The 26,558-nt window shown below is 46.5% G+C and overlaps 1 protein-coding gene, 1 long non-coding RNA gene and 2 other non-coding genes across 4 annotated transcripts; 2 read left to right on the plus strand and 2 right to left on the minus strand.

Annotated features, from left to right (window-relative positions):
- Positions 1–639: 639 nt before the first annotated feature.
- On the minus strand, positions 640–1,018 carry LOC137302059 (uncharacterized). The gene is made up of 2 exons (XR_010958410.1): positions 889–1,018; positions 640–801 (listed from the first exon to the last, which is right to left on the minus strand). It is a non-coding gene; the product is annotated as an uncharacterized lncRNA (long non-coding RNA).
- A 75-nt stretch (positions 1,019–1,093) lies between these two features.
- Positions 1,094–1,676, minus strand: LOC137302240 (zona pellucida sperm-binding protein 3-like; the record flags this gene model as incomplete). The annotated part of the gene is made up of 4 exons (XM_067971893.1): positions 1,642–1,676; positions 1,461–1,587; positions 1,300–1,379; positions 1,094–1,217 (listed from the first exon to the last, which is right to left on the minus strand). Coding segments are annotated over exons 1-4 (366 nt in total), but the record flags the coding sequence as incomplete, so codon positions are not given.
- An 11,997-nt stretch (positions 1,677–13,673) lies between these two features.
- On the plus strand, positions 13,674–13,745 carry trnad-auc (transfer RNA aspartic acid (anticodon AUC)). Its single transcript has one exon. It is a non-coding gene; the product is annotated as a tRNA-Asp (tRNA).
- Positions 13,746–17,381: 3,636 nt separating this feature from the next.
- trnal-uag (transfer RNA leucine (anticodon UAG)) lies at positions 17,382–17,463 on the plus strand. Its single transcript has one exon. It is a non-coding gene; the product is annotated as a tRNA-Leu (tRNA).
- The last annotated feature ends 9,095 nt before the right edge of the window (positions 17,464–26,558 follow it).

Below are 26,558 nucleotides of genomic sequence, written 5' to 3' on the forward strand. Positions count from 1 at the left end.
AGTCTTCTCAAAAGACAGGTGAAATTCAAATCCAACAGAGTTAAATCACAACCGCTGGGCTCCCTGTCCCTCGCACTCTCTGTGCCTGTACCCACTGGGCACATCATTGGCCCGTGTACATTAACCTTAACACTGGGCGTTTGAAATCTACCTGGAGTCCCAGCCCCACTAAAGAAGAATCTTTGCACCAGCGGCAGAGATCTTCAATCTTGGAAGAGAGTTCCAAGTCCACTGACTTTTAATCCTATTGGTGTTTGGACAATTAGCTCCAAACAGGAAAGTTTAACTGGAGTTTGGACCCTGTGTGGGGATTCGAGTGATCAATGGCCACAGAGCACCAAGGGAATGATTGGGCCATCAACCAGCTGGCACCAGTCCCTCAGGCCAGTCCCACTGTCCCTTCAAAGTTCATTGACTTGTACAATGAGGGCCTGGCAAGCCTTCACCCATTGCTGCAGCCATCCCTGGACTGGGTCTGGATACACTATTACCAACCATTCTGCAACTACTAACATGGACTCATTAAAACCTATTTCACGAACAGGAGGAACTGTGGAGGAGTGCGGAGTGTTACTAACAGTATTAAGCACCCATTGCATGCTGATTGGAGCCAGATAATGAAAAATGAGCAACCAGCCATTAGAAGATACAAGTAGTCACTGCTTTATTAGTCATTTGATAACTAGTTGAACTGGGTTTGCTTGTGTTTCCTGTGCAGGAACAAGGCAATCAAAGAAGCAGAGATCAGAGAGACAGCGGTCACTGTCAGGGCCAAAATCAGGACCACCTCAGACGCCACACCTTAAAAAAAAGGAACAAAAAAAACCAATGGTCAGTGAGTGAAGGAAATACGGAGGGAAAATGGAAACTAGCAGTCGGCCAACTCACCACCCGGAGACCTCTCCTGCATCCTTTGCTCAACCTCATTAAGGGGCTCAGTTGCCAGGTCTGTCACATCAGGATCCAGAATGACCAGGGGTCCAAGTGAGGCCTCACCCTCCCACTTCAATTCAGCATCACTCCCTGCAATATCAAACATTCCAGTTAGAGAGGGTAAAGGGTGACCTCCAACAATCAAGAGGATCAATGTCCTACCAGGTCCAGATACAAGATCCCTCCTTCCTCTGGAATCAAGTCGGAATTCCCTCGTGGCACTGCACTTGCCCAGATGACAACAGGCACAAACGTCATTGGTCGATTCTTCCAATGGGGTCCAGCTAAACCAGAGAATCAGTTTATCAACCAGGTTGTCCATCATCCTTTAATACAACACATCCCTGAGTAAGAGAGGGAACTTACATATTCTGGAAAGTACAAGCTTTGTTCATGGAATCTCTCCGATCCACTGCGGCAACTTTCAGGTGACAGGTGATGAAAATCTGAGGGACACATTCAATACAAGTTATTATTTCGTGACCTCCTCCCAACATGGGGAACCCCAATGTTTGGCGTCCTCTTACCAAGGAACGGTCATCTCCAAAGAAGCGGAACGCATCCAGGTCAAACTGGAGTTTGTCCAGCTCACGTTCACCTCTTGGCAACACAAAGGTCGAAAAGGAGTCCTCAGCTTTGCTGTCCAGGAGGCAACTGAAGAAAGATTAAAAAAAGGAAAAAAGGTGAATTAAGTGAACCTATTGAGACATAACCAGCTGGAGAACACAGAGCTCCTTACCCATGGTAGTCAATGATGTTGTATCTTGGGGTGGAATCCTTGTCTGGGCGCAATGTAGCTGCACAGCTGTCAATGTAGAGCTTCAAGGGCATGTGGTTGGTCATTGAAACAGAGGCCTCAATGTGAATGAGGTCACCCAGGTAGTAGACAGTCGAGGTGCGCTCTGAAAGCCAGTCATCTGAAGTACAAGAGGAAAAGGGTTGGAGACAGTGGGTGTAACTCCCAGTGGGAGACGACAGAAAAGCACTCCCCATCCACCAATCACATACCGTTCATAAGACGCAGTGAGAATGACAGAAGCCCTTCTCCAGACTTGGTCGAGCTGAATGGGATCCAGGTGGGCTTGATAGGGTCACTGCTCACATTGCCCTTCCTGGAAGGACAGGAGTGTAATTTCAGGACAACGTCAAAGAACTGCACCTGCTGAAGACCTTATTTGCCACAGAGTAAAGATTCTTACCTAAAATAGTGGCACTCAATGGGAATGACTGCTCCATTAGTTCTCACAATGACAGATCCACGAGCATTTGGGGTGTGGTTCAGGTGGGTGGTGTCGACCAGGAAATCTCCAGCCATCTGAAAGACATCAGGTTAAGGAATGAAGAGCTGGTTTCATTGGACAAAATCTTCTTCTGGTCATTTTCCTGCCCTGTTAAGCAGCAGTTTGAGGGGTTTCAGCTGCTCCTCAATGGCACATGATTGAAGCAGCTCCACCATTGGTGGAAGTTGCCCAGAGCAGCCTCTGTTACTCTGCTCGGTCCACCTTCTATTTTCGGGGACTTCAGGCCTGCAGTCAGAAACCCTGAAATGATTGGCACTGCCAGATTTGATGAGCATTCTTTCCCATATAGAATAGAGCTTTCACCTTAAGGGGCTTCAAGTTACCCCTGATATGGAGCACAAAACACAACATCACTTTTAAACCTCATCTGTGTCCATGGAATCAAGGGGATTGGCAGGTATAATAACCAAGTGGAGTTCCCCTTTAATACATTGTATCCCAATTATTATTCCACTTGTTTCATCTTTCAAGAGAAGTCTCAACAGGAACTTCCACACTGAACATTCATTGACCACAAGTTGAAGCAGCAGGCCTGAATATCCACAGGAAGGAACGGAAAAGATAAATCAATTGAGGCACAAAAGAACAGAGTGGTTTGGAGAAATGTCGGTGAAGGCTCAAGGTCAATAGAATTGAATCTCAGAGTTAGAGAGTAGTAATGACCCATTTAAGAAAGATGCAGTCCCTCAGTGACAAGTTGAAGTTCTTTAAAAGTAAAGCTAAGATAGACATGGCAAAATAAAGAAGTAGTTTCACACAGGGTGATATTTAACAGTGGGCAAGAATTTATACACAGATTTCATTCAGGGATCTCCTCAGTGGCTGGAGTTTCCCCCGATGTTAATGAGTTCAGAGTTGGCAGTAATCTGCACAGTGAAATTGGAGCAAGAGTTGAGGAATCACATTAACTGCAATCTGCTGCCACATTCATGGAGCCCATAGTCAAAGAGGACAGTGTGGTTCTGAGAGTAGATCCCAGTTGGCCGACAACCTGCTGTCCCCAGGGTCAGGTCAGCAGCTTTAATCAGGTGCCTGGTTCTAAATAAATCCATGTCTACCCTCACCAACAGGTTCGGCTCTCCACACTGCACCATCACAGTCTGCAGTGGAGACAGACTTCTCCCCTCAGACACACTGAAATGGGAACCAAAGGGAGGCACAGAGGGAGGGACTCTCTGGGGCACAGGGGTGGGTTTTACTCTTCTCCATGGAAATCTCTGGCCTCGAAACTGTTGCCAAATATCAGAGCAACAAACCACTCCAACTAACACCAGCACTGGGAACAAACCTCTCATTACAAAATCCCCCATGATACCAAACAACTCAACTATCACTTTACCCACCAACCAGCACCTTTTATACAAAACCTGCAGTCAGCTGACTCCAATTGTCCCAGATGAGGCTAAACGAGAAAACTGGACGAAACTGGAGTGCATCCTGGATATCCACAGGTCCAGGATGCTTGCGGTCCACGGGGGCGGTCGCTCGGACTGTCTGCCTCTCTTTCGCGGAATGCTCCGCGCCCGGGTGGCCCTGGAGATGGAGCACGCGGTGTCTGCCGGTACGCTTGAGGCTTTCCGCGACCGGTGGGCACCGCAGGGGCTGGAGTGCATCCTGGACGAGGCGAATAAAGTTTTAATTTGAAAAATTGGTTTTGGTTTCTTTGGGTTTTTAGTTTGTAAGCACACCCCACACCCCCCTTCTTATAAAAGGGGGGCCTAATTTGGAAGAAAACAAAAAAAAAGGATTGACCCCGTGGTCTGGACTCTCAACAAAAAAGAAAAAAAAAAGAAAAAAAATACCTTTTTGTCTTATCTTTTCCGTGCCTTCTCGTGGATATTCACCTGTTGCCTTAACTTGCGGTAAAAAAAAGGGGAAAAAAAAGAAAAAACAAGAAAAAAAAAGAAGAAATAAAAGAAAAAAAAACAGAGCGGATTGAGTGATAGAGAGAGTCACCAGCAGAGGGAGGTAGAGAGCGGTGTAACTGAGTACAGAGATACAGAGAGACACCAGCAGAGGGAGGTAGAGAGCGGTGTAACTGAGCACAGAGATACAGAGAGACACCAGCAGAGTGTCCAGGAAACAAACCTTTTAACTGAAGTCGGAGGCGAGATCTAAACTGCACAGATGTAAGGAATCTTACAACACCAGGTTATAGTCCAACAGTTTTATTTGAAAATCACAAGCTTTCGGAGCTTACCTCCTTCGTCAGGTGAGTGAAGGTTTCTTCGTGTTTTCAGAACCCTTCACTCACCTGACGAAGGAGGTAAGCTCCGAAAGCTTGTGATTTTCAAATAAAACTGTTGGACTATAACCTGGTGTTGTAAGATTCCTTACATTTGTCCACCCCAGTCCATCACCGGCATCTCCACATCATGGCTACGATAAACTGCACAGAGTACAGGAAGCATTACTGTTTTACCTGCCCTGTGAGTAAAACAGTAATGCTGGACTATAACTTGGTGTTGTAAAATTGTTTACAAGTGTTTCATTTGACAGTGTAGAGGGAGCTTCATTCTGCATATAACCCGTGCTGTCCCTTCCCTGGAAGTGTTTGATGTCAATGTAGAGGAAGTTTTGCTCTCTATCTAACCCGTGTTGTAACTGCCCTTCTGCAACTGGAAAGTTTCTCCCTTGCTCCATCAAAACACTTCATGATTTTAAACACCTCGATCAAATCTCCCCTTTACGTTCTCTGCTCCAAGGAGAACAGCCCCAGTTTCTCCAGTTTCTCCACATAACTGAAGTCCCTCATTTCTGATACAATTTTAGTAATTCTCTTCTGCACCCTCTCTAAGGCCTTGACATCCTTTCTAAAGTTTCGTGCCCAGAATTGAACACAATACTCCAGCTGAGGCCTAACCAGTATTTTATCAAGGTTTAGTATCAATTCTTTGCTTTTGTATTCAATGCCTCCATTAATAAAGGAAGGGCCCCATTTGCTTTCTTAACAGCCTTCTCAACTTGTCCTGCCACCTTCAAAGATTTGTGCAACTACACCCCCAGGTCTCTCTATTCCTCCACTCCATTTAAAATTGTTCCATTTAGTTTATATTGCCTCTCCTCATTCTTCCTACCAAAATGTATCAATTCACAATTCTCTGCATTAAATTTCATCTGCCATGTTTCTGCTCATTTCACCAGTCTGTCTATGTCCTCCTGAAGTCTGTTACTATCCTCAACATTGTTAATTACATTTCTGAGTTTCGTGTCATCTCCAAATTTTGAAATTATACCCTGTGCACCCAAGTCGCAGTCATTAATATATATCAAAAAGAGCAGTGGTCCTAATACCGAGCCCTGGGGGACACCACTGCCTCCAGTCTGAAAAACAACCGTTCACCACTACTCTCTGTTTTCTGCCGCTTTGCCAATTTTCTATCCACGCTGCCATTGTCCGTTTAATCCCATGGGCTTCAATTTTGCCAACAAGTCTATTATGTGATACTTTATCCTCCCTTAATCTCTCCCTGCATAGAAACTCCCCGACCCATATTCATGGCCACCCCCTCGACCTTGCCATCTCACGTGGCCTCTCTACTCCCGATCGTGTCAATCATGGATAAGGCCATCTCTGATCACTTCCTTGTATCCCTCTCCACCCACATGGAATCATAGAATCACAGAAAGGTTACAGCACGGAAGGAGGCCATTCGGCCCATCGAGTCCATACCAGCTCTATGCAAGAGCAATCCATGACGTCCCCAATGCACATCACAGAATGAACTCAGGAATCCCACGCCACTTTCTATGAGCGGTAACAGGCTGCGGTTATGGTGCAGACCGGGACCCAGGGCTGAGGCTGTGGTCATCAGTTACTCTGGGAATGGCACAGTCTGGTTCATGACTAGCCGGGGGTGAGAGTAACACCAGGAAGTCAGGCTGGTGTTTAGAAGGGTGTGGGTTCCAGCTCCCGTTCCAGGACTGGGACACATGATCCAGACTGACTGTGTCGTTCTGAGAGGGAGCTGCATCGTGAGAGGTGCTGTCCTTTGAATGAGGTGATTAATGGGGGTCCCTTCTTTCTGCTCCGAGGTGTAAAAGATCCCGTGACAATTTGTGAAGAGCCGTGTCTCGTTCCTTGTCTCACTGAGACTCTCAGTTAATTGGTCTGTTCTCTCCACAGATTCGGCCTGACTCGCTGAGTTTTTCCAGAATATTCTGAGTGTTTCACTGAGACTCGTGTTTTACAGTGAATGATAAAAGGATTGTAGTCAAACACTTGGCCATGAGCTGCTGAGTGACCTGTCGGGACATTGTTGCTTTTGGTGCACTGTCCCTTTAAGAGCTGTGGTCTGCCTCATTTCTCAGTGTGATTGTGGGTCTGACACAGAAGCGAGGGAGGAAGCAGCAGCCACAGCCCGGACTGCAGGCAAATTGCGAGGCTGGGACTAAAAATCTATTATGCCCACACCGGGAGTCGAACCCGGGACGCTTGGGTAAAAGCCAGAAATCCGAACCGCTAGACCACATGAGAACTGAAGGGATGATCAGCAGGAAGGGCACTGAGACTACACCCAGAAGGTTTAATGGCGGTTCACGATTATGACAGGTTTTGATACAGGAAATAAGGAGAAACTGTTTCCAGTGATGGAAGGGTTAATAACCAGAGGACACAGATTTAAGATCAATGGGCAAAAAAGCCACGGGCGGGGGAATGAGGAGAGATTTTTTTACGCAGCGAGTTTTTATGATCGGGAATGCATTGCCTGAAAGGGCGGTGGAAGTGGGTTCAATCGTAACTTTCAAAAGGGAATTGAGTGAATAGTTGACATGAAAAAATTTGGAGAGATATGGGGAAAGAGCAGGGGAGTGGGACTAACCCACTTCCTTCTGTGTTCATCCCTGGAAAAAACTCTCCCCCAGGTCACTTACAACAGCACTTTCAAATTCCTAACTGTCTGGACTTTGGCCCTCCATTCACCACGACATTTCTGCAGCTACCCATCTGCTCGATCAGACCCTCACCTCCATCTTTGATGCCCTTCTCCCCATTAAAACCATTACTCTTCTCTCACCCTGGTCGATCCTCCCAGTACTGCCCTCATTTCCACTCCTGTGAGCCGAAGGGACACAGACTTGAACATTTATGGTGGACAACTGGTTAACCATTCATCACCAGATCTGGCTGGACCACATAAAGCACTATCGGGTCCTGCTCTCCTCTGACAAAACTGCTCACTATTCCAGGATCATCCTGGAATGTAAAGATAACCCCCGGCTTCTCTTCTCCACTACAAACCGTCTTCTGACACTCCCCTCCCCCCTATCTTCTTAAACATCTCAATTAGTTCACCCCTTAACCTCCGAAACTCAAGGGAATAAAAGTCTCGTCTGCAAGACCTGTCCTCACAATTTAACCCTTTTAGCCCCGGTATCATTCTGGTGAATCTGTTCCACACCCAGTCAAGGCCAATATGTCCCTCCTGGGGTACGGTGCCCAGAACTGAACACAGTTCTCCAGATGTGGTCTAACCAGAGCTTTATGCATCTGCATCATAACTTCCACCCTTTGTATTCCAGCCCCTTCAGATGAAGGCTCACATTCCATTAATTATTTTCTGTACCTGTCCACTAGTTTTTAGTGATTTCTGGAGATGGACCCCTGGACCTCTCTGCTCCTCCATAGCTCCTAGTTTCTCGTCATTTAGAAAATACTCTGATTTATCTTTTTAAGGTTCTAAGTGGATTATATCTCACTTCCCTACATTGAACTCCATCTGCCACAGTTTTGCCCTCTCATTTAATCATCAATGTCCCTTCGCTACTTCCTGCTCCCATCTACACTATTTACTGCGCCACCTAACTTGCTGGTTTAAGGGTGAAAACTGCCCTCCGCTTCACTGTAAGTGCAAGAGACAACTTTGTCGATGCCGTGTCGTGTTGCAGACCGGCTCGTTGGACCTGCTCGTTTCATCTCATCTCATTTTCAGCAAACCGGAATATTCCTGAAATAGAGGATGGTGAATCACAGCTCGAGAAACCGATCCCCTCGACCAATGGGGACTGCGCCTTCCAACAAATAGGCATTGATGGGGCAAAGTGAGTCTGCTGCTCAGAAATAATACAGCACAGATCATCACTCGTGCAAGCTTCACACCCTTTAGTTTGGAAAAGTAAACTGATGGGAGACAGCTGTTGTCGTGAATGGGTTTCCAAAACTCAAATCAAATGGATTTGTCCTGTGTTGTGAATTACTATTTGTCTGATTCAGGTCATCAGAGCAGTGGGGACTGCATTTTGTACATTCCGAATACCAATGCCCTGTCACGTGAGCCTGTCGTTCTATTCCCGTTCCAAGTCCTCTTTTAAATTTCGATGACTTCCCCGAAATTTGCTTGGAGGACTGTTCGAATCGCAGTCCAGCCCTTCCCACTGTCGCATCCTCTAAATCTCCACCCAGGATTTTCACTGGTGCAACTTTCATCAACTTGAGCTACTTTTTAATTTCAAAAGTAAAGTGCTGCGGATGCTGGAAATCTGAACTATAAACAGAAAATGCCGGATACACTCAGCCGGTCAGGCAGCATCTGTGGAGCGAGTTCTGATGAAAGGTCACCGACCTGAAACGTTCCCTCTGTTTCTCTCTCCACAGACGCTGTCTGACCCGCTGAGAGTTCGCAACATTTTCTGTTTCTACTTTTTAATTTGTTCTTTGTATCAACTGTGCCGATCCGTGACTCGACCCGCTGCGCGGCATCTGGTGGTTCGGATTCGGGGCTCTCATCGCCGCGGTGTGGGTTCGATTCCCGATCAGGGAAATAATTCTCACAAAACAATTATGAACTTTCATAAATGAACGCATGAAACTCTGTGAAAGTTGAATAATTGTTGTAATCGCCATTAATGAAGCGATAACTTTCTGCAGACTGACTGACGGAAATACTAACATGGTTACCGAGTGACAGTGACACGTGGGGAAGTTATTGTGTTTTCCATTTGATGAACTTTTATCCGTTCTCATTTTAAAGACTGTATTTTAAGAGTCTGGTTAAAATGTTCAGTGTTTATGACACCAGGAATGTGGTACAGCCGTTGTTAAATTCAACAGGAAAAGCCAATTATCTCCCACTTTTCACAAGAGCAAATTCCCAAATAATATTCCCGCCTGGGAACCTTTCGCGTGTGAGGAAAACGCGATAACCGCAACACGATGGAAACCGCTGCTCATGTTAATTCAATTGTGTGACTCCTCCATGAAACAACATCACTTCTGTCCCACACTAAAAGCTCTCAATCCTTCCCTTTCACAAACATTTCACTGAACTAAACTTCACAAGTCACACAGGAAAAAGTTTTCATTTCAAAATCATTAAACTCCCGAAGGAGCTGCGGGGACAGACTGAGCAAACCTGCGTTCAGTCGTCAAAGGCGGTGTGTGAAGGGTGTGGGTGTGTTGTCATCCTGAGAGACAGCGACAGGCCCGTGACACAGAGCGAAGGCAGGAACTGAGAAATGTGGCCATTCAGGTCCAAAAATAGGCAGACACTCAGTCCCAGTCATTCATTCCGACACACGGTCCGGTAGTTAGTCAGTCAGTCGGGTCGGGAGGCCTGCAGACAGCAAACAAAGAGGCAGAGAATAAAGCAGAGACTCAATCAGACGGATAAACCGGGAGACAGACAGACAGACAGTGAAGCGGGCAGGGACTCAGCCCTGTAGATAAGCAGACTGAATCCTTTGCCTTTGACCCTGATTTGTCAGTAATAATTTAAAACCGCTTCTGGTTCGGTCCCTTCCTTTAATCCTGTACAGCAGCAGTGACAAAAACTTTGTGGATTTGAGGGTTGAGCCGAATCCGAGTCAGTTCCCCGGTCCCCGGGAGAAATTCCCTAATTCCTGGGCACTTTGTATCAAGCAGCAGTTAGCAGCAAAAAGTGTTATTAATGGGAGTAGAGGGACTGAGAAATACTGAAACAGCCGACACCCTGTAAAACAGAGCTCCAAGTATCGGTTTAAATAAAGTCCTGAACTGACAGAGCGGAGGGCAGATGAGGATTGAATTAAATCCCAATTCACTGAATCGAAACAAGGTTTAAAGAAGTGAATCTGTCTGGAGTGGGATTCCTGGGCCTGTGTGTGAGCTGCACCTGGATCGGTCCCGTTCAGTAAAGAGAGACCGGCAGGCGGCTCCCAGACACGGCTCAGGCCGGGACCGGCAGCTCTCGGCCGGCAGCGGCTGGATTAGAGAGCGGGGATCCTGAGCTGTTGTTTGAGGCGGTCTGGCTGCTGCTGCTTCCGCCTTCTCGCCCTCCGAGAGTCCCGGCGGCGGTCGGTACCGATCTCCCTTCTCTGGATCCGGATCCACCTCCTGTCGCAACTGACAGCGTCTGATTCCCGATCAGAAAACTGCGAGTTCGAATCAGGTCGGGATCACAGCATTTTCACAGCGGCTCAGGGTCCTGGGACTGGTTTTATATCAGTGTTTGAGGGATGGGCTGTTCAGGTTTTATGCTATAATAATGATCAGAATTAAGTTTGCTGGATGAAAATGCTTTTTTTCTGTTACTTTCTATTGACACACTCACCAGTTTCAGACAGAAACGGGTAACAATGTCGCAGACTTGAACCTTTATGGCGGACAATTGGTTCAGCCATTCATCGCCAGATCTGGCGGGAACACTTAAAGCACCATCAGGACCTGCTCTCTGCCAAAACAGCTCATTATTCCAGGATCATCCTGGAATGTAAAGATAACCCCCGGCTTCTCTTCACTACAAACTGGTTTCTTAAACCCCTCTCCCCTGCCCCTCCCCCCTCACCTCCAACAAGTGCGAAGAGCTCATGGATTTCTTTGTCACTAAGACTGAGACCATCCGTTCAGCTGCCTCTGCCGTTTCCCTCCCTTCCCCCAGCCCACAAGCCAAACTTCCTCCATCAGTTCAGGACAAATGCATCAAATCAAATGTTCATCGGGCACCGAGAGAGACAAAAACCAGAGAGAAAGGCAAAAGGAAATAGAGAAATAAAAGCTAAATACAGACATCCTTGATGTCTCTCTATTCCATCCCCAACCGTTCAGTGTCGGTAAAAATGCCAGTGTAAATAAATGTTCGAGAATCGACCCAAAGAAGAAACAAAATAACCAAAAACCGCTGAAACCCGGGATCGAACCAGGAACCTTCAGATCTTCAGTCCAACTCTTTCGCAAACTGAGCTATTTCACCCCTACGTCAAGCTAGCCTTTGGGTCATCCTCTTGGAATAAAATATAACCCCGGGTGGAATTGCCCCTCCCGCTCATTCCTCACTTCGGGAGAATGAGACCGACCATCAAGGAGAGATTTTCTGATCCTGTCGTTGAATCTCATTTATATTAAACATTCCTTGAACTCTCTGCCGGGGGGATTCAGAGCTGGGGTTCGCCATGAACCAGCTTCCCCTCAATTCCCAGCTTTATCAGTGAATCGAACAACAAACGCTCGACAGAGCTCAGGTTATATTAATAATAAAAACAGAAAATGCGGGAAACACTCAGCAGGTCAGGCAGCATCTGTGGAGAGAGAAACATCCTTTCAGGTCGATGATATTTCATCAGAACTCTCTCCACACATGCTGCCTGACCTGCTGAGTATTTCCAGCAGTTTCTGGGTTTATTTTTGAGCTTTCACTATCGCAGTTTTCCTGACAACCTGCAACTTGCCTCAAGGGCGCAGCTTCAAGCACAACTTTCTTGTGCTCTTCTCACACACAAGATCGCACTTTACTTTCCTGCACACGCGCTTTAAAATCTGCCGTTTCTGCACACAGCGTCCTGCGCCACGAGAATTTGATAGACCTTTTGCTCATGGCCTATAATCACTATTAAGATCAAGGCGGAACACATCTGATCCAACTGCAGCGCCCCAACTTGCCAAATGTGCACCTTTCAGCCGCCAATCGCAGCTCTGTTGCGCTGCCCGTCGCTCACGCACCTCAAGTCCAGGCATGTGAGAGTGCTGGGATTTAAAGGAATGGATAGGTTTTCACCACCAACAAAAAATACTGAAGATTGATATATTGCTGCCTTTTTTTGGTATGTGTGGCAGAGGATAAAAGAGGTGAGAAAGTTATGCCGTGACTCAGATTCGAACGGAGATTGCTACGACCACAACACAGAGGACGAACCACCATACGATCACAGCACCACAGCTCAGGTGCAGTTACAACATCCGAACCACAGCAACAGGCAACGCCTGCCTGCTTTGTGACGAAGGATTTTTGGAGAAGAGGTCAAAATAAGCAGCATCACAGAAATCCCCACCATCACAGAAGCCAGTCGAACATCGAGGTGAAGAGTGACGCTGAGAGCAGGTTTTAAAACCGCTGGAATATCAGTGAAATTAAATTGAGAAACTCCGAGTCAGTTACACTGTATATTCCACATTCAATATTGTAGAAAAATGAGAGAAAAGCTTTTGAAAAAGTTAAACACCCCAGTCAGGAAATTGAACCCCGGTCTCCAGCGTAACAGGCGGGGATACTCACGAGAAACTGCTGTATTATACGTGGACTCATCCCAGATGGCGTTAGACATGCTTCAGAAATCATTGCATTTCTTTTAACTATTTATTTGATGACAGTTTGTTTCATTTTCCACGAGCCACTGTTGAAAGAACCTTTTACATTTCCATCTCTTTGTTAGACAACGACAACTGACTCTGTCTTTCTTTCGTTCTTTCTTTCTCTCTTATCGTGGTGAGTTGCCCCGCCTTCGTCCGGGGTTGAATTCCCCGACGGGGAGGAAGCATTTATAAGATGCCAACTTTTAATTTTATGTCTTCGCCGAGCTTCTTCCTAAACAAAAACTAGAGAGAAAAAAAACAGGTGATTGTCACTTTCAGAATATTATTGTACTGGATGCAGAGCAATTGTGATTTTTACTAACTGGTGGTGAAGGTGACAGATTAGAAATTCATTCATTTCCCTCGCGCAGGTTCAAATCTGACAGACTTCAGATCCCGTCATTCATCAACCTGTTTCATCTCTGCGTTTCAAAATTCAACAAGTTTCTTGTAGAATTAATAATTCTTAAGTGAATTCAAATTCCACAGCATTGAGTACCTCGAGTTTTATGCTCATTTTAATTGATCTGCAAGATTTCACGAAATCTACGACAGAAATGGAACAAAAATCAGCCAAATTATCCATATTCTGACTCTCAGTATTTCTGAGTCAATCCATGTGCATGTGTGTCTGTTTCTGTGTGTCTGTGTCTATCTGACTGTGTATGTGCCTCATATTTTCTATATTTTCCTGAGAAGATCTGTCTCTTTCTGTCTCACTCTCTCCCGCGTTACCCACATCATGATCCAACATGAGATGGAAAAGTGGTCGGTAATTCTTCTTTCAACAGTGGTCCGTGGAAAGTTAAACAAACTGTCATCAAATGAACAGTTCAAACAGATTCACTGAAACCTGAAGCATCTGTGGTGAATATACGGCAAACGTCTACACGAATTCCTCGTTAGTATAGTGGTGAGTATCCCCGCCTATCACGCGGGAGACCGGGGTTCAATTCCCCGACGAGGAGGTTATTGCTGCTTTCGAAGCTTCACTTTCATTTATGTGCAATATTGGATGTTGAAAATACAATGAAAATCTGCCTCGGCCTTTCCCACTTCCACAAATTGATTTCACAGCGATTTTAAAAATCTGCTCTCTGCCTCACGCTTCAGCTCGATGTGAGAATCACAATGATGGGCAAGAAATAAAACGCAGAATCGCGCTGTCACCAGCCCGAAACAGAGAGAGACAGGTCTCGGAACAGGCGCAGACATGAAAGATCTCACATACAGCAATGAAAATGATGCATGTTTCAGTGAATCTATTTTAACTACTTCTTTGATGACAATTTGTTTAACTTTCCACATGCCACTGTTGAAAGAAGACTTCCTTTCTGTCTCTTTGTTAGTCAAGGTCCAGAGAAAAATTATTTGGGGAGCAGGGAAAAAGTGACAGATAGAAAGAAAGAGAGAGACACTCAGAAACGCATATAACAAGTGAGACAGACATAGTCATATTCACACATACACAAACACACACATTCCTAGCTACATAAACACGTACACACACCAATAACATGAAAGTAACACGGGACTACTTGACAAACAGTGGAAGCAGCATGGTGTAGATAGAGCTGAGCGATCCCACACACAACGGATCAGATCAAAGCTCTGCAGTCCTGCCACACCCATTTGTGAATGATGGTGGATAATTAAACAACTAACGGGAAGAGGCTCGATGAACATCCCCATCCTCAATGATGGTAAAGCCCAGCGTCTGAGTGCAACGTTTTAGAAACCGTCTTCAGCCAGAAGTGCCGAGTGGATGATCCATCTCGGCCTCCTCCCGAAATCCCCACCATCACAGAAGCCAGTCGAACATCGAGGTGAAGAGTGAAGCTGAGAGCAGATTTTAAAACCGCTGAAATGTCAGTGAAATTAAATTGGGGAAAGTGGGAAACTCCGAGTCAGTTTTACACTGTATATTCCGCATCCAATATTGGAGATAAAAGCTTTTGAAAGCGGCGGAAGTTTAATCTCCCCGTCGGGGAATTGAACCCCGGTCTCCAGCTTGATAGGCGGTGACACTCACCACTATACGAACGAGGAACGGCTGTAGTGATAATGCACTCATCCCAGATGGTGTTAGACATGCTTCATGTATCAGTGCATTTCTTTTAACTATTTATTTGATGATAGTTTGTTTCATTTTCCACGGGCCACTCTTGAAAGAACCTTTTACATTTCCATCTCTTTCTTGGACAACGACAACTGACTCTGTCTTTCTTTCGTTCTTTCTTTCTCTCTTATCGTGGTGAGTTGCCCCACCTTCGTCCGGGGTTTAATTCCCCGACGGGGAGGAAGCATTTATCAGACGCCAACTTTAATTTTATGTCTTCGCCAAGCTTCTTCCTAAAAAAAACTAGAGAAAAAAAACAGGTGATTGTCACTTTCAGAATATTATTGTACGGAGTCTATTTACAAACTGGTAATGAAGGTGACAGATTAGAAATTCATTCATTTCCTCCGCGCAGGTTCGAATCTGACAGACTTCAGATCCCGTCATTTATCAACCCGTTTCATCTCTGCGTTTCAAAATTCAACAAGTATCTTGTAGAATTAATAATTCTGAAGTGAATTAAAATTCCACAGCATTGAACACCTCGAGTTTTATGCTCATTTTAATTGATCTGCAAGATTTCACGAAATCTACGACAGAAATAGAACAAAAATCAGCCAAATTATCCATATTCTGACTTTCCGTATTTCTGAGTCACCCCATGTGTTTGTGTGTCTGTTTCTGTGTGTCTGTGTCTGTCTGTCTGTCTGTGTATGTGCCTCATATTTTCTATGTTTTCCTGAGAAGGTCTCTGTCTCTTCCTCTGTCTCACTCTCTCCCGCACTCCCCACATCACGATCCAACATGAGATGGAAAAGTGGTCGGTAATTTTTCTTTCAACAGTGGTCCGTGGAAAGTTAAACAAACTGTCATCAAATGAACAGTTCAAACAGATTCACTGAAACCTGAAGCATCTGTGGTGAACGTCCATCCCCTTCCGGCACCAGTTCCTCGTTAGTATCATGGTGAGTATCAGTGTCCATCACCCTGGAGACTGGGGTCAATTCCCCGACGGGAAGGTCTGCCTTTCGAAGCTTCACTTTCATTTATCTGCAACATCAGATGAGGAAAATACAGTGAAAAACTGACTCGGACTTTTCCACTTTCCACGATTTAATTTCACTGATATTCCAGCAATTTTAAAATCTGTTCTCTGCCTCACTCTTCACCTCGATGTCAGAACCACAGTAATGAGGAAGAAATAAAATGCAGAATCGCTCTGTGAACAGACCCGGGCTAATTCACCAGCCCAAAACAGAGAGAGACAGAAAACTACTCACTATTCCAGGATCATCCTGGAATGTAAAGATACACCCGGTATCTCTTCTCGACTCCAAACCGACTTCTTGCACCCCCTGCCTCCTCCACCCTCACCACAAAAATTGCCATGAGCTCATGGACTATTTTGTCACTAAGATTGAGACCATCCGTTCAGCTGCCGCTCCAGTTGAAAACTCTCCAGTTTCTGGAGTCATACGGAGCACAAAAGAAGATGGTAGTGGTTGTTGGAGGCCAATCATCTCAGCCCCAGGACATTGCTGCAGGAGTTCCTCAAGGCAGTGTCTTTGGCCCAACCATCTTCAGCTGCTTCATCAATGACATTCCCTCCATCATAAGGTCAGAAATGGGGATGCTCGCTGACGATTGCGCAGTGTTCAGTTCCATTCGCAACCCCACAGATAAGAAGCAGTCCGTGCCCACATGCAGCACGACCTGGACAACATCCAGGCTTGGGCTGATAAGTGGCAAGTAACATTTAGGCTGTACAAGTGCCAGGCAATGACAATCTCCAACAAGAGAGAGTCCAACCACATCCCCTTGACATTCAATGGCATTACTATCGACGAGTCCCCCACTATCAACATCCTGGAGGTCACCATTGACCAGAAACATAACTGGACCAGCCACATAGATACTGTGGCTACAAGAGCAGATAGAGGCTGGGTATTCTGTGGTGAGTGACTCACCTCCTGACCCCCCCCCCCCCAAAGCCTTTCTACCATCTATAAAGTACTCTTTATAGATGGTATACTCTCCACTTGCCTGGATGAGTGCAGCTCCAACAACACTCAAGAAGCTCGACACCATCCAGGACAAAGCAGCCCACTTGATTGGCACCACATCTACCACCTTAAACATTAACTTCCTTCACCACAGGCGCACCATGGCTGCAGTGTGTACCATCCACAGGATGCACTGCAGCAACTTGCCAAGGCTTCTTCGACAGCACCTCCCAAACCCGTGACCTGTACCGCCTAAAAGGACAAGGGCAGCAGGCACATGGGAACAACACCACCTGCACGTTCCCCTCCAAGTCACTCACCATCCCGACTTGGAAATATATCACCGTTCCTTTATCGTCACTGGGTCGAAGTCCTGGAATTCCCTTCCTGACAGCACAGTCGGAGAATCGTCGCATGAACAGTGCAAAGAAAGCCCTTTTATTTTATTGTTTCAAGGCAAAAATCTTGGACTCATCGGTCAGAGTAAGAAAGCCACCTTTCAATCGCCCGTTCCCAGATCCTGAGCAGACAGTTTGTCACAAGGTAGCGTGGCCGAGCGGTCTAAGGCGCTGGATTTAGGCTCCAGTCCCTGCGGGGGCGTGGGTTCGAATCCCACCGCTACCATAATTTGAAGTGCTAATTATTTTGGCCTCACACGAAGAATCCTTCTGTTTGAAGCAGTGCCATGCGCGCCATTGCTGTTGTTTGGGCACAACTGCCACACCTGATGCACTTCGTCGTGATCGTTTTGTGGTTAATACTCTGCGTTGTGGTCGCAGTAACATCGGAGCAAATCCGAGTCTCCACAGAGTTTCATTTACCGATTTTCTCCTCTGTCACATATAATAAGAGAATGCAGCAAGAAATCAATCTTCAGCACAAGAAATAATATTATTTTGGTGAAACATTTTAATTCCGTCAAATCCCAGCACTCTCACATGCCTGTACTTGATGTTCCACAGTTCAAACCCGCCTCTTCTCCCGGCTTTTTCTTCCTTCCACAATCAATGGGCCGCCTTTACTTTCCTCCTTCCATTTTATGGACACTTTCCTGCGGCATTGCCAACTCTAACATTCACTTTCACGATCTCACGCCTTAAAGTTTGTTCTGCTCCGACCGCTGTTTCTATTGGGCACATGTCCCATTCACACCAATGTTCATTTGTGCCTTGAAACCAGTCGATACATTTCGATCTGCGTGACCGCTCGACAGACAAACACGACGAAAGCAGGGCTGGTCTCTGGAAAGACAGCCGCCCGAATGTTCACGAAATTTACTTGTGGAATCTTGTGATCCAGGGGATGGTAACTGAAGAACTGGTTTTTGTTTTGACGCTTGTTGGCTCTTTTCTCTCAGCAGTTGAGTTGCGTGAGCGACGGGCAGCGCTACAGAGCTGCGAATGGCGGTTGAAAGGTTCACATTCGGCAAGTTGCGGCGGTGCAGTAATATCCGATGAGAGATACTCGCTTTCCCGGGGCGTCATTGTGCACTTTGATTGATACTTCACGTTATTCACATCTTACACTCGCAACACCTCCGGGCGGCAATCGGGACTTTGCTGATTTGAGCAGAGTTCAGCGAGCAATGCAAAATTCATCCACCGTGGCTTCGGATTGGACTGAAACCCAAGTCTTCTGGATGAATATAATGAAGGAACCAACACATCAAACGGTAAATGCAATAATGGCGCGGATGGGATAAAAACCATGCGTGGAGAGAGAGGTCGAGAGTGAGCATGTGGCGGCTCGTGGCGTTGAGCGCGGATCTCAGGAAGCGGCGGGAGCAGTGGTTGGAGGAACGCTGAATATCATGGAGATATCTGGAATCATGGGCGGATCCGAAACATGAAGGGTGGGATTTAAGTTGGAATCCACGTGGAATAAGTCGGAGCCGGACACAGTTGCTGAGGAAGGAGATGTGTCTGTGAAAGTGAGTTTTAGTAGAAACCTGATCAAACACTCTCTCTTCAGCAGCACCGACTCTCTCTACTTCAGAGCTGTCCTGGTCCGCAGTTCCATTTCATCCTTCGCCTCATCCGGCGATTGAACAAAAAACTTTTTTTCTTCCTTTCAGGTGTCAAGGACCGCAAGTTTCAACAACTCTTAGATACCAACACCCCTCCCGATCCTTCTTCCCCTTCACTTTCCTCTGACCCCATCCCTCCCTCCAATCTCTTTGTCGTGTTTTCACCATTCCCTCTGACCATCCCCTCTCTGACCCCGAACGTCAGTCCTCAGCAAAGGACTCAGCTTCATCCCCATATGCCCCCACCTCAATGAGTTTCGAGCTGGACTCGATGCTGAGCTCTTCTTCCGTCGCCTTCACCTCCGCGCCCATTTCTTTGGCCAGGAGTCTTCCCCCCGCACAGCGGACCCTGTCTCCCATCTTCAGATTTCTCGGTCCACCTGGACCCCTCACTCTATCCTCTTACCCTCTCTTGATCTTTTCATTGTGAACTGCCAGCGTGACATCGGCCGTCTCAATTTCTCTGCTCCCGTCACTCACTCTGACCTCCCTCCCTCTGAACTCGCAGCACTCCGTTCTCTCGAGTCTGACCCTGACATTGTCATTAAACCTGCTGACAATGGCGGCTCTGTTGTTGTTGTGAGGTGAATGGACCTCGACCGAGTGGAGGCTGAACTCCAACTCTCCGACATCCTCCTACCTTCCCCAGGAGCGTGATCCCACCACCCAACATCAATCCATAGTTTCGCAGACCATCACAGATCTCATCTCCTGTGGAGAACTTCTCCCCACGGCCTCCAACCTCATAGTCCCCCAAGCCCGCTTCTACCTCCTTCCCAAGATCCAAAAACTGGACTGTCCCAGGAGATCCATCGTCTCAGCCTGATCTTGCCCCGCGGAACAAACTTCTTCCTATTTCGACTCTACTTTCTCTCCCGTTGTCCAGTTTATTCCGATCTCTATCCGCAACTCATCCGATGCCTTCCGCCACTTGAACAACTTCCAGTTCCCCGGCCCGAACCCTCTCCTTTTCACCCAGGACGTCCAGTCCGTCTACACCTCCATCACCCACCAGGACGGCCTGCGGGCCCCCTGCCTCTTCCACGAAAGATGGCCCAACCAATCCCCATCCTCCACCACCCTCCTCTGCCTGGCTGAACTTGTGGGAGAGGTGGAACATTCTTTGTTCCAGTCCTACTCAGCTCCCCTCCCTCACCTCTTTTTCCGGTACATTGATGACTGTATCGATGTCGCTTCCTGCTCTCGCCCCAGTCAAGTTTGCTTCCAATTTTCACCCTTCCCCTCACACGGTCCATCTCCGAACCTTCCCTTCCATTCCTCTTTCTCCATTTTCAGGGATAGGCTGTCAACCAAAATCTATTATAAGCCCCCCGACCCCCACAGCTACTTTGATTACATTTCCTCCCACCCCGCTTCCTGTAAGGACTCTATTCCCTTCTCCCAGTTTCTCCGTCTCCATTGTGTCTGTTCTGACGATGCCACCTTGCGCACCAGTACTTCCGATATGTCTTCCTTTTTTCTCAACAGAGGACTCCCCTCCACTGTAGTTGACTGGGCCCTCGACTGTGTCCGTCCTATTTCCTTCACTTCTGCCCTTACCCATTCCACTCCCTCCCAGAACCACGGTAGGTCCCCCTTGTCCTTGGCTTCCACCCCACCAGCATCCACATTAAAAGTATCATCCTCCGCCATTTCCACCACGTCCAAGCGCGATGCCACCACCAAAAACACCTTCCCCTCCCCTCCCCTTTCAGCCTTCCGAAGGGACCACTCCCTCCACGACACCCTGGTCCACTCTTCCATCACCCCCAACACTCGCTCTCCTCCCCACGGTACCTTCCCATTCGAGTGCAGGAGATGCAACACCTGCCCTTTCACCTCCTCCCTTCCCACCTTCCAGGGCCCCAAACATTCCTTCCAGGTGAAACAGTGATTTATTTGTAATAGCTTTGCTGAACACCTCCGCTCAGTCCACAAGCGTGACCCTGACCTACGGTCGCTTGCCGTTTTAATTCCCCGTCCCAATCCCACTCTGACCTCTCTGTCCCCTACCTCTTACACCGTTCCAATGAAGCTCAACATAAGCTCGAGAAACAGCACCTCATCTTTCGATCAGGCTCTTTACAACCATCTGAACTCAACATTGATTTCAATAACTTCAGATCATAAACACTGATCACATTTTTTCGCAGATCAAGTGCTGATTGTGGTTCTAATGTTGCCATTAACAGCTCCTCTGGACCCATCTTTTGTTTCTTTACTTGTCCCATTACCACCCTCCTTGCCTTGCACCATCATTCCTTTTGTCATTTAATCACTCCTGCCCTCCACCCTATCAGAGATCTTCCCTTTTGTTCTTTCCTCCCCTCCCCTTCCTCCCCCATCCCTTTCCCTGACTCTGTACTTGCTTAAAAACTGTTTAATCTTCAACTTTTTCCATTTCTGACGAAGGGTCATCGACCTGAAACGTTAACTCTGTTTCTCTCTCCACAGACGCTGCCTGACTTGCTGATTATTTCCAGCATTTTCTGTTTTTATTTCAGATTTCCAGCATCCGCAGTATTTTGCTTCTAATATCTCCTTCTGTTGCTCGGGGTCAAATTTTGTTTGAAAACGATCCCGTGAAGCGCCTTGGGACGTTTCGCTACGTTAAAGGCGCTATTTAAATTGTTCGGGCAACCATGTCATCAACTGACGTGAGGCGCCGTGATCGGACAGTGGTTCGTGCTCTGCGTTGTGGCCGCAGCAACCTCGGTTCGAATCCGAGTCACGGCATAGTGTGCGCTGCGTCTTTTGTTCTTGACCGCGCGAGCAAATAGACTGCAACAATGTCCCAATCTTTAATACATAACAAAAATATTTTTTGTTGGTGTCGAAAACCTATTTATTCCATCAAATTCCACCTCTCTCACATGCCTGTACTTGATGTTCCACAGTTCAAACCCGCCTCTTCTCCCAGCTTTTTCTTCCTTCCACAATCAATAGGCCGCCTTGACTTTCCTCCTTCCATTTCATGGACACTTTCCTGCTCCATTGCCGACACGAACATTCACTTTCACGATCTCACGCCTTTAAGTTTGTTCTGCTCAGACCGCTGTTTCTGTTGGGCACATGTCCCATTCACACCAATGTTCATTTGTGCCTTGAAACCAGTCGATACATTTCGATCTGCGTGACCGCTCGACAGACAAACACGACGAAAGCAGGGCTGGTCTCTGGAAAGACAGCCGCCCGATTGCTCTCGAAATTTACTTGGGGAATCTTGTGATCCAGGGGATGGTAACTGAAGAACTGGTTTTTGTTTTGTTGCTTGTTGGCTCTTTTCTCTCAGCAGTTGAGTTGCGTGAGCGATGGGCAGCGCGACAGAGCTGTGAATGGCGGTTGAAAGGTGCACAATTGGCAAGTTGGGGCGGTGCAGTAAGATCGGAAGTGTTCCGCCTTGATCTTAATAGTTCTGTTGAAACATGCGATTGAATCGAGTAGAGGATAAATGTAAAGAGCGCCTGTGGGGAAAAAGGAACGATTACAGGCCATGAGCGGAAGGTCTTTCAAATTCTCGTGGCGCAGGACGCTGTGTGTGGAAACGGCAGATTTTAAAGCGCGTGTGTCGGAAAGTAAAGTGCGATCTTGTGTGTGAGAAGAGCACAAGAAAGTTGTGCTTGAAGCCACGCCCTTGAGGCAAGTTGCAGGTTGTCAGGAAAACTGCGATAGTGAAAGCTCAAAAATAAACCCAGAAACTGCTGGCAACACTCAGCAGGTCAGGAAACATCATTACCAGGGCGTCATTGTTCACTTTTATTGATACTAAAGACCTGTACAAGATGGACGGGTTGCACCTCAACGGTGCTGGGACCAATGTCCCCTCAGGGATGTTACCCTTGTCTTATCAGCGAGCAATGCCGACCGTTACTGGGCCTCAGCTATTTACAATCTATATGAGTGTAATGTATTGAAGATCTCTGACGATGCAAAGCATCTGTGAGGAGGACACAAAGAGTCTGCAAAGTTTATAGACAGGTTAAGTGAATGGGCAAGAAGGTGGAAGATGGAGTATAATGTGGGGAAATTTGAGGTTATTCACTTTAGTAGAAAGAATAGAAAAACAGAATATTTTTTAAATGATGAGCAACTATTAAATGTTCGTGTTCAGAGAGACTTGAGTGTCCTGGTATAAGAAACACAAGAAGTTAACATGTCGGTACAGCAAGCAATTAGGAAGGCAAATGAAATGTTGGTCTTTATTTCAAGTGTTTGGAATACATGAGTAAGTATTTTGTTGCAATTGTACAGGGCTTTGGTGAGACCACAACTGGAATTGCAGTTTTGGTCTCCTTATTTAAGAAAGGGTTCTCAGGATGTTTCGCGTTCACCACGGTCTGACGGCCTTGTGTTCGAAGGGGTTACTCCTCAGGAACTTCTACACCTGGGACAGATAGTGGGGGGGGGGGGGGAGCGGTCCAGCTCGATGGGACATCCTGCACCTGCTCGGCCAGCACAGCCAGACCCAGCCTTCTAAATGTGTTGGCCAGGTAGAAACTCAGCACGTAATGACACTTGGTATCTGCGTACTGGGGCTCTACACACATCCTGAGGCAGCCACACACAAAGGTGGCTGTCAGGATCAGAGCAGCATTGTAGACGCTCTTTCCCCATTTGTCTGGAAGCTTGTACATGGTGACCCTGCGGACACATTCTACCTTGGACCTCCAGGGAAAGTGGAGGATATCTCGGGTGACTGTGACGGCGGAGTTTTGGGGAATGGGCCAGAGCTGGGTCACGGAGAGCAACACGGTGAGTACCTCACACCTTATCACCAGGTTCCTGCCGGTTATGGAGAGGGATCGCCCCACCCACATGTCAAGCTTCTGTTTGGCCTTAGCGATCCGCTCCTCCCAGTTCTTTCTGCCGGCCAGGGGCCCCTCGAACCAGATCCCCAAAACCTTCAGGTAGTCGGATCTGACAGTGAAGGGGACAAAGGACCGGGTCTCCCAACTGCCAAAGAACATGGCCTCACTCTTACTTTGGCTCACCCTGGCCCCCGAGGCCAGCTCGAAATGGATGCAGATGCCCATCAGTGTGTGGACCGACTGCTGGTCGGAGCAGTTGAAGTGAATTTAATAACGAGCGGTCAATCTGCAAGGCCAGTCATATGCCAGCTCGCCAAGCAGAAAATGTACCCAGAGAGTCTGCAATTATTCGTTCTGGGAACTGAAGTATATAGAAATTCAAGAGAATAACTTTTCTGAATTCAAACATTTCCAGTGACCAGAACCCCGACCACCTCCTGTGGAACAAACGGATTTGTGTTAACATTGCAGAATATCCATTGGAAATCCACATTTTGAATTGACACATTCAGCATTGTACAAATTACGGATTGGTGTCGGTCATTCAAACATTACCACAGACACTCGCTTTATTTCATCTTATTCATCTCTCCCCCACCGTGAGATAAATATCTAACCCTCTGACACCAAAATCAATGAGCGACATATGTTTTCATCACGTTCATCGCTAAGAACTAAGAGATCATCATTAGTACAGCTGATTCAGACACTCTGAGAGGTCTCTTTTGGGCCTCTGTGAATGATCAATAGATGGATTGAAAAGGGCAGGTCAGTTAAAATCTGATTTTTTTTCCCGTATTAACAAACAGCCAAGTGATTAGGAGATTCTAATTGCCAGTTTAGTGCAGACACCATGTGATGAGTTCAGCACTCACTCTTAAGCAAACTGAGAGCTGGTCTGCTTCTGGCTCTGTGATATTGGAAGGAGTGACTGGTTGTGTTTCAGGGGTCTGTGTTGTCCTGATGACTGGAGCAGAAAAAAACATCCTTGTGCTGAAATCTACGCCTGATTCTTTGGTGCCTCGTGCGTTTGGGCCTTTTGACCATCTGCTTTGCTCAGACAGCCTGTCATTGTTCTTCTTAGAGAAACAAATATATGGAAAATATACAATCCTAGAATCTCACAGCATGGAAGGAGGCCATTCGACCCATCGTGCCAATGCCAGCTCTTTGAAGGAGGTACCAATTACTCCCATTCCCGTGCTCTTTACCCATAAACTCTGCAATTTTTTTCCTTTTCAAGTATTTATCGAATTATCCTTTTAAAGTTACGATTGAATCTAGCTCCACCATCCTTTACGAACACACGAGTAGGCCATTCAGACCCTCGAGCCTGCTCTGCCATTTGATAAGCTCATGGCGATCTGATTGTGATCTCAACCTTACTTTCCCGTCTACCTACCAGATCCTTTGACTCCCTTGTTAAGCAGGAATCTATCTTACTCAGCCTTAAAAATATTCAATGATCCTGCCCCCACCGCTCTTTGGGGAAGGGAGTTCCACAGATTTACGATCCTGTGAGAGAAAAAAATGTGTCCTCATCTCCGTCTTAAATGGAGACCCCTTATTCTTAAACTGAGGGCCCTCGTTCTAGACTCTCCCACAAGGGGAGACATCACCTCAGCATCTACCCCTTCTAGTCCCCTGAGATCACCTCTCATTCTTCTAAGCGCCAACTCCAACAGGCCCAACTTGTCCAACCTTTCCTCATAAAATAACTCCGTCATCCCAGGAATTAATCGAGTGAACTTTCTTTGAACCGCCTCCAAAGCAATTATTGTCCTTTCTTAAATAAGGAGACCAAAATTGCATACAGCATTCCAGATGTGATCTCACCAATGCTCTGTACAACTGTCGCAAAACATCTCTATTTTTATATTCCATTCCCCTTGCAATAAATGACAACATTCCATTTACCTTCCCAATCACTTGCTATACCTGCAATCCAACTTTTTGTGATTCATGTACTAGGACACCCAGATCCCTCTGTACCTCAGAGTTCTGCAATCTCTCTCCATTTAAATGATATACTGCTTTTGAATTCCTCCTGCCAAGTGGGCAAGTTCACATTCTCCCACATTGGACTCCATCTGTCAAATTTTTGACCACTTACTTAACCTATCTGTATCCTTTTGCAGACCCCTTATGTCCTCTTCACAACTTACTTTCCTATCTGCCTTTGTGTCATCAGCAAATTTAGCAATCATACATTCGGTCCCTTCATCCAAGTCATTGATATAGATTGTAAATAGTTGAGTTCCAAGCACTTATCCCTGTGGCACTCCACTCGTTACACCTTGCCAACCTGAAAATGACCCATTTATGCCTACTCTCTGTTTCCTGTTAGCTAACCAATCCTTTATCCATACTAATATATTACCCCTACACCATGAGGTCTTATTTTGTGTGGTAGCCTTTGATGTGGCACCTTGTCAAAAGCCTTCTGGAAATCAAAGTACACCACATCCACAGGATCCCCTTTATCCACGTTGCTTGTTACTTCCTCAAAGAACTCTAATTAATTAGTCAAACACGATTTCCCTTTCACAAAGCCGTATTAACTCTGCCTGATTGCATTGAGATTGTCTAAGTGCCCTGCTACAACCTCCTTAATAACAAATTCTAACATTTTCCCTAAGATAGATGTTAAGCTAACTGGCCTGTAGTTTCCTGCTTTCTGTCGCCATTCTTTCTTGAACAGAGGAGTTACATTTGCTAATTTCCAATATGATGGGGACTGGAGAAAGGCAGATGTTACTCCTATTGTTAAAAAGGCAGCAAAATTCACCAAGGAAACTACTGACCAGTGAGTTTAACGTCCATTGTGGGTAAAGTTATGGAAATGCTTATTAAAGGTAAGTTCAAGGAGCTTGTGAATAGAAATA

Source organism: Heptranchias perlo, chromosome 35, assembly GCF_035084215.1.
Source record: "Heptranchias perlo isolate sHepPer1 chromosome 35, sHepPer1.hap1, whole genome shotgun sequence".
Taxonomy (NCBI): Eukaryota; Metazoa; Chordata; class Chondrichthyes; order Hexanchiformes; family Hexanchidae; genus Heptranchias; species Heptranchias perlo.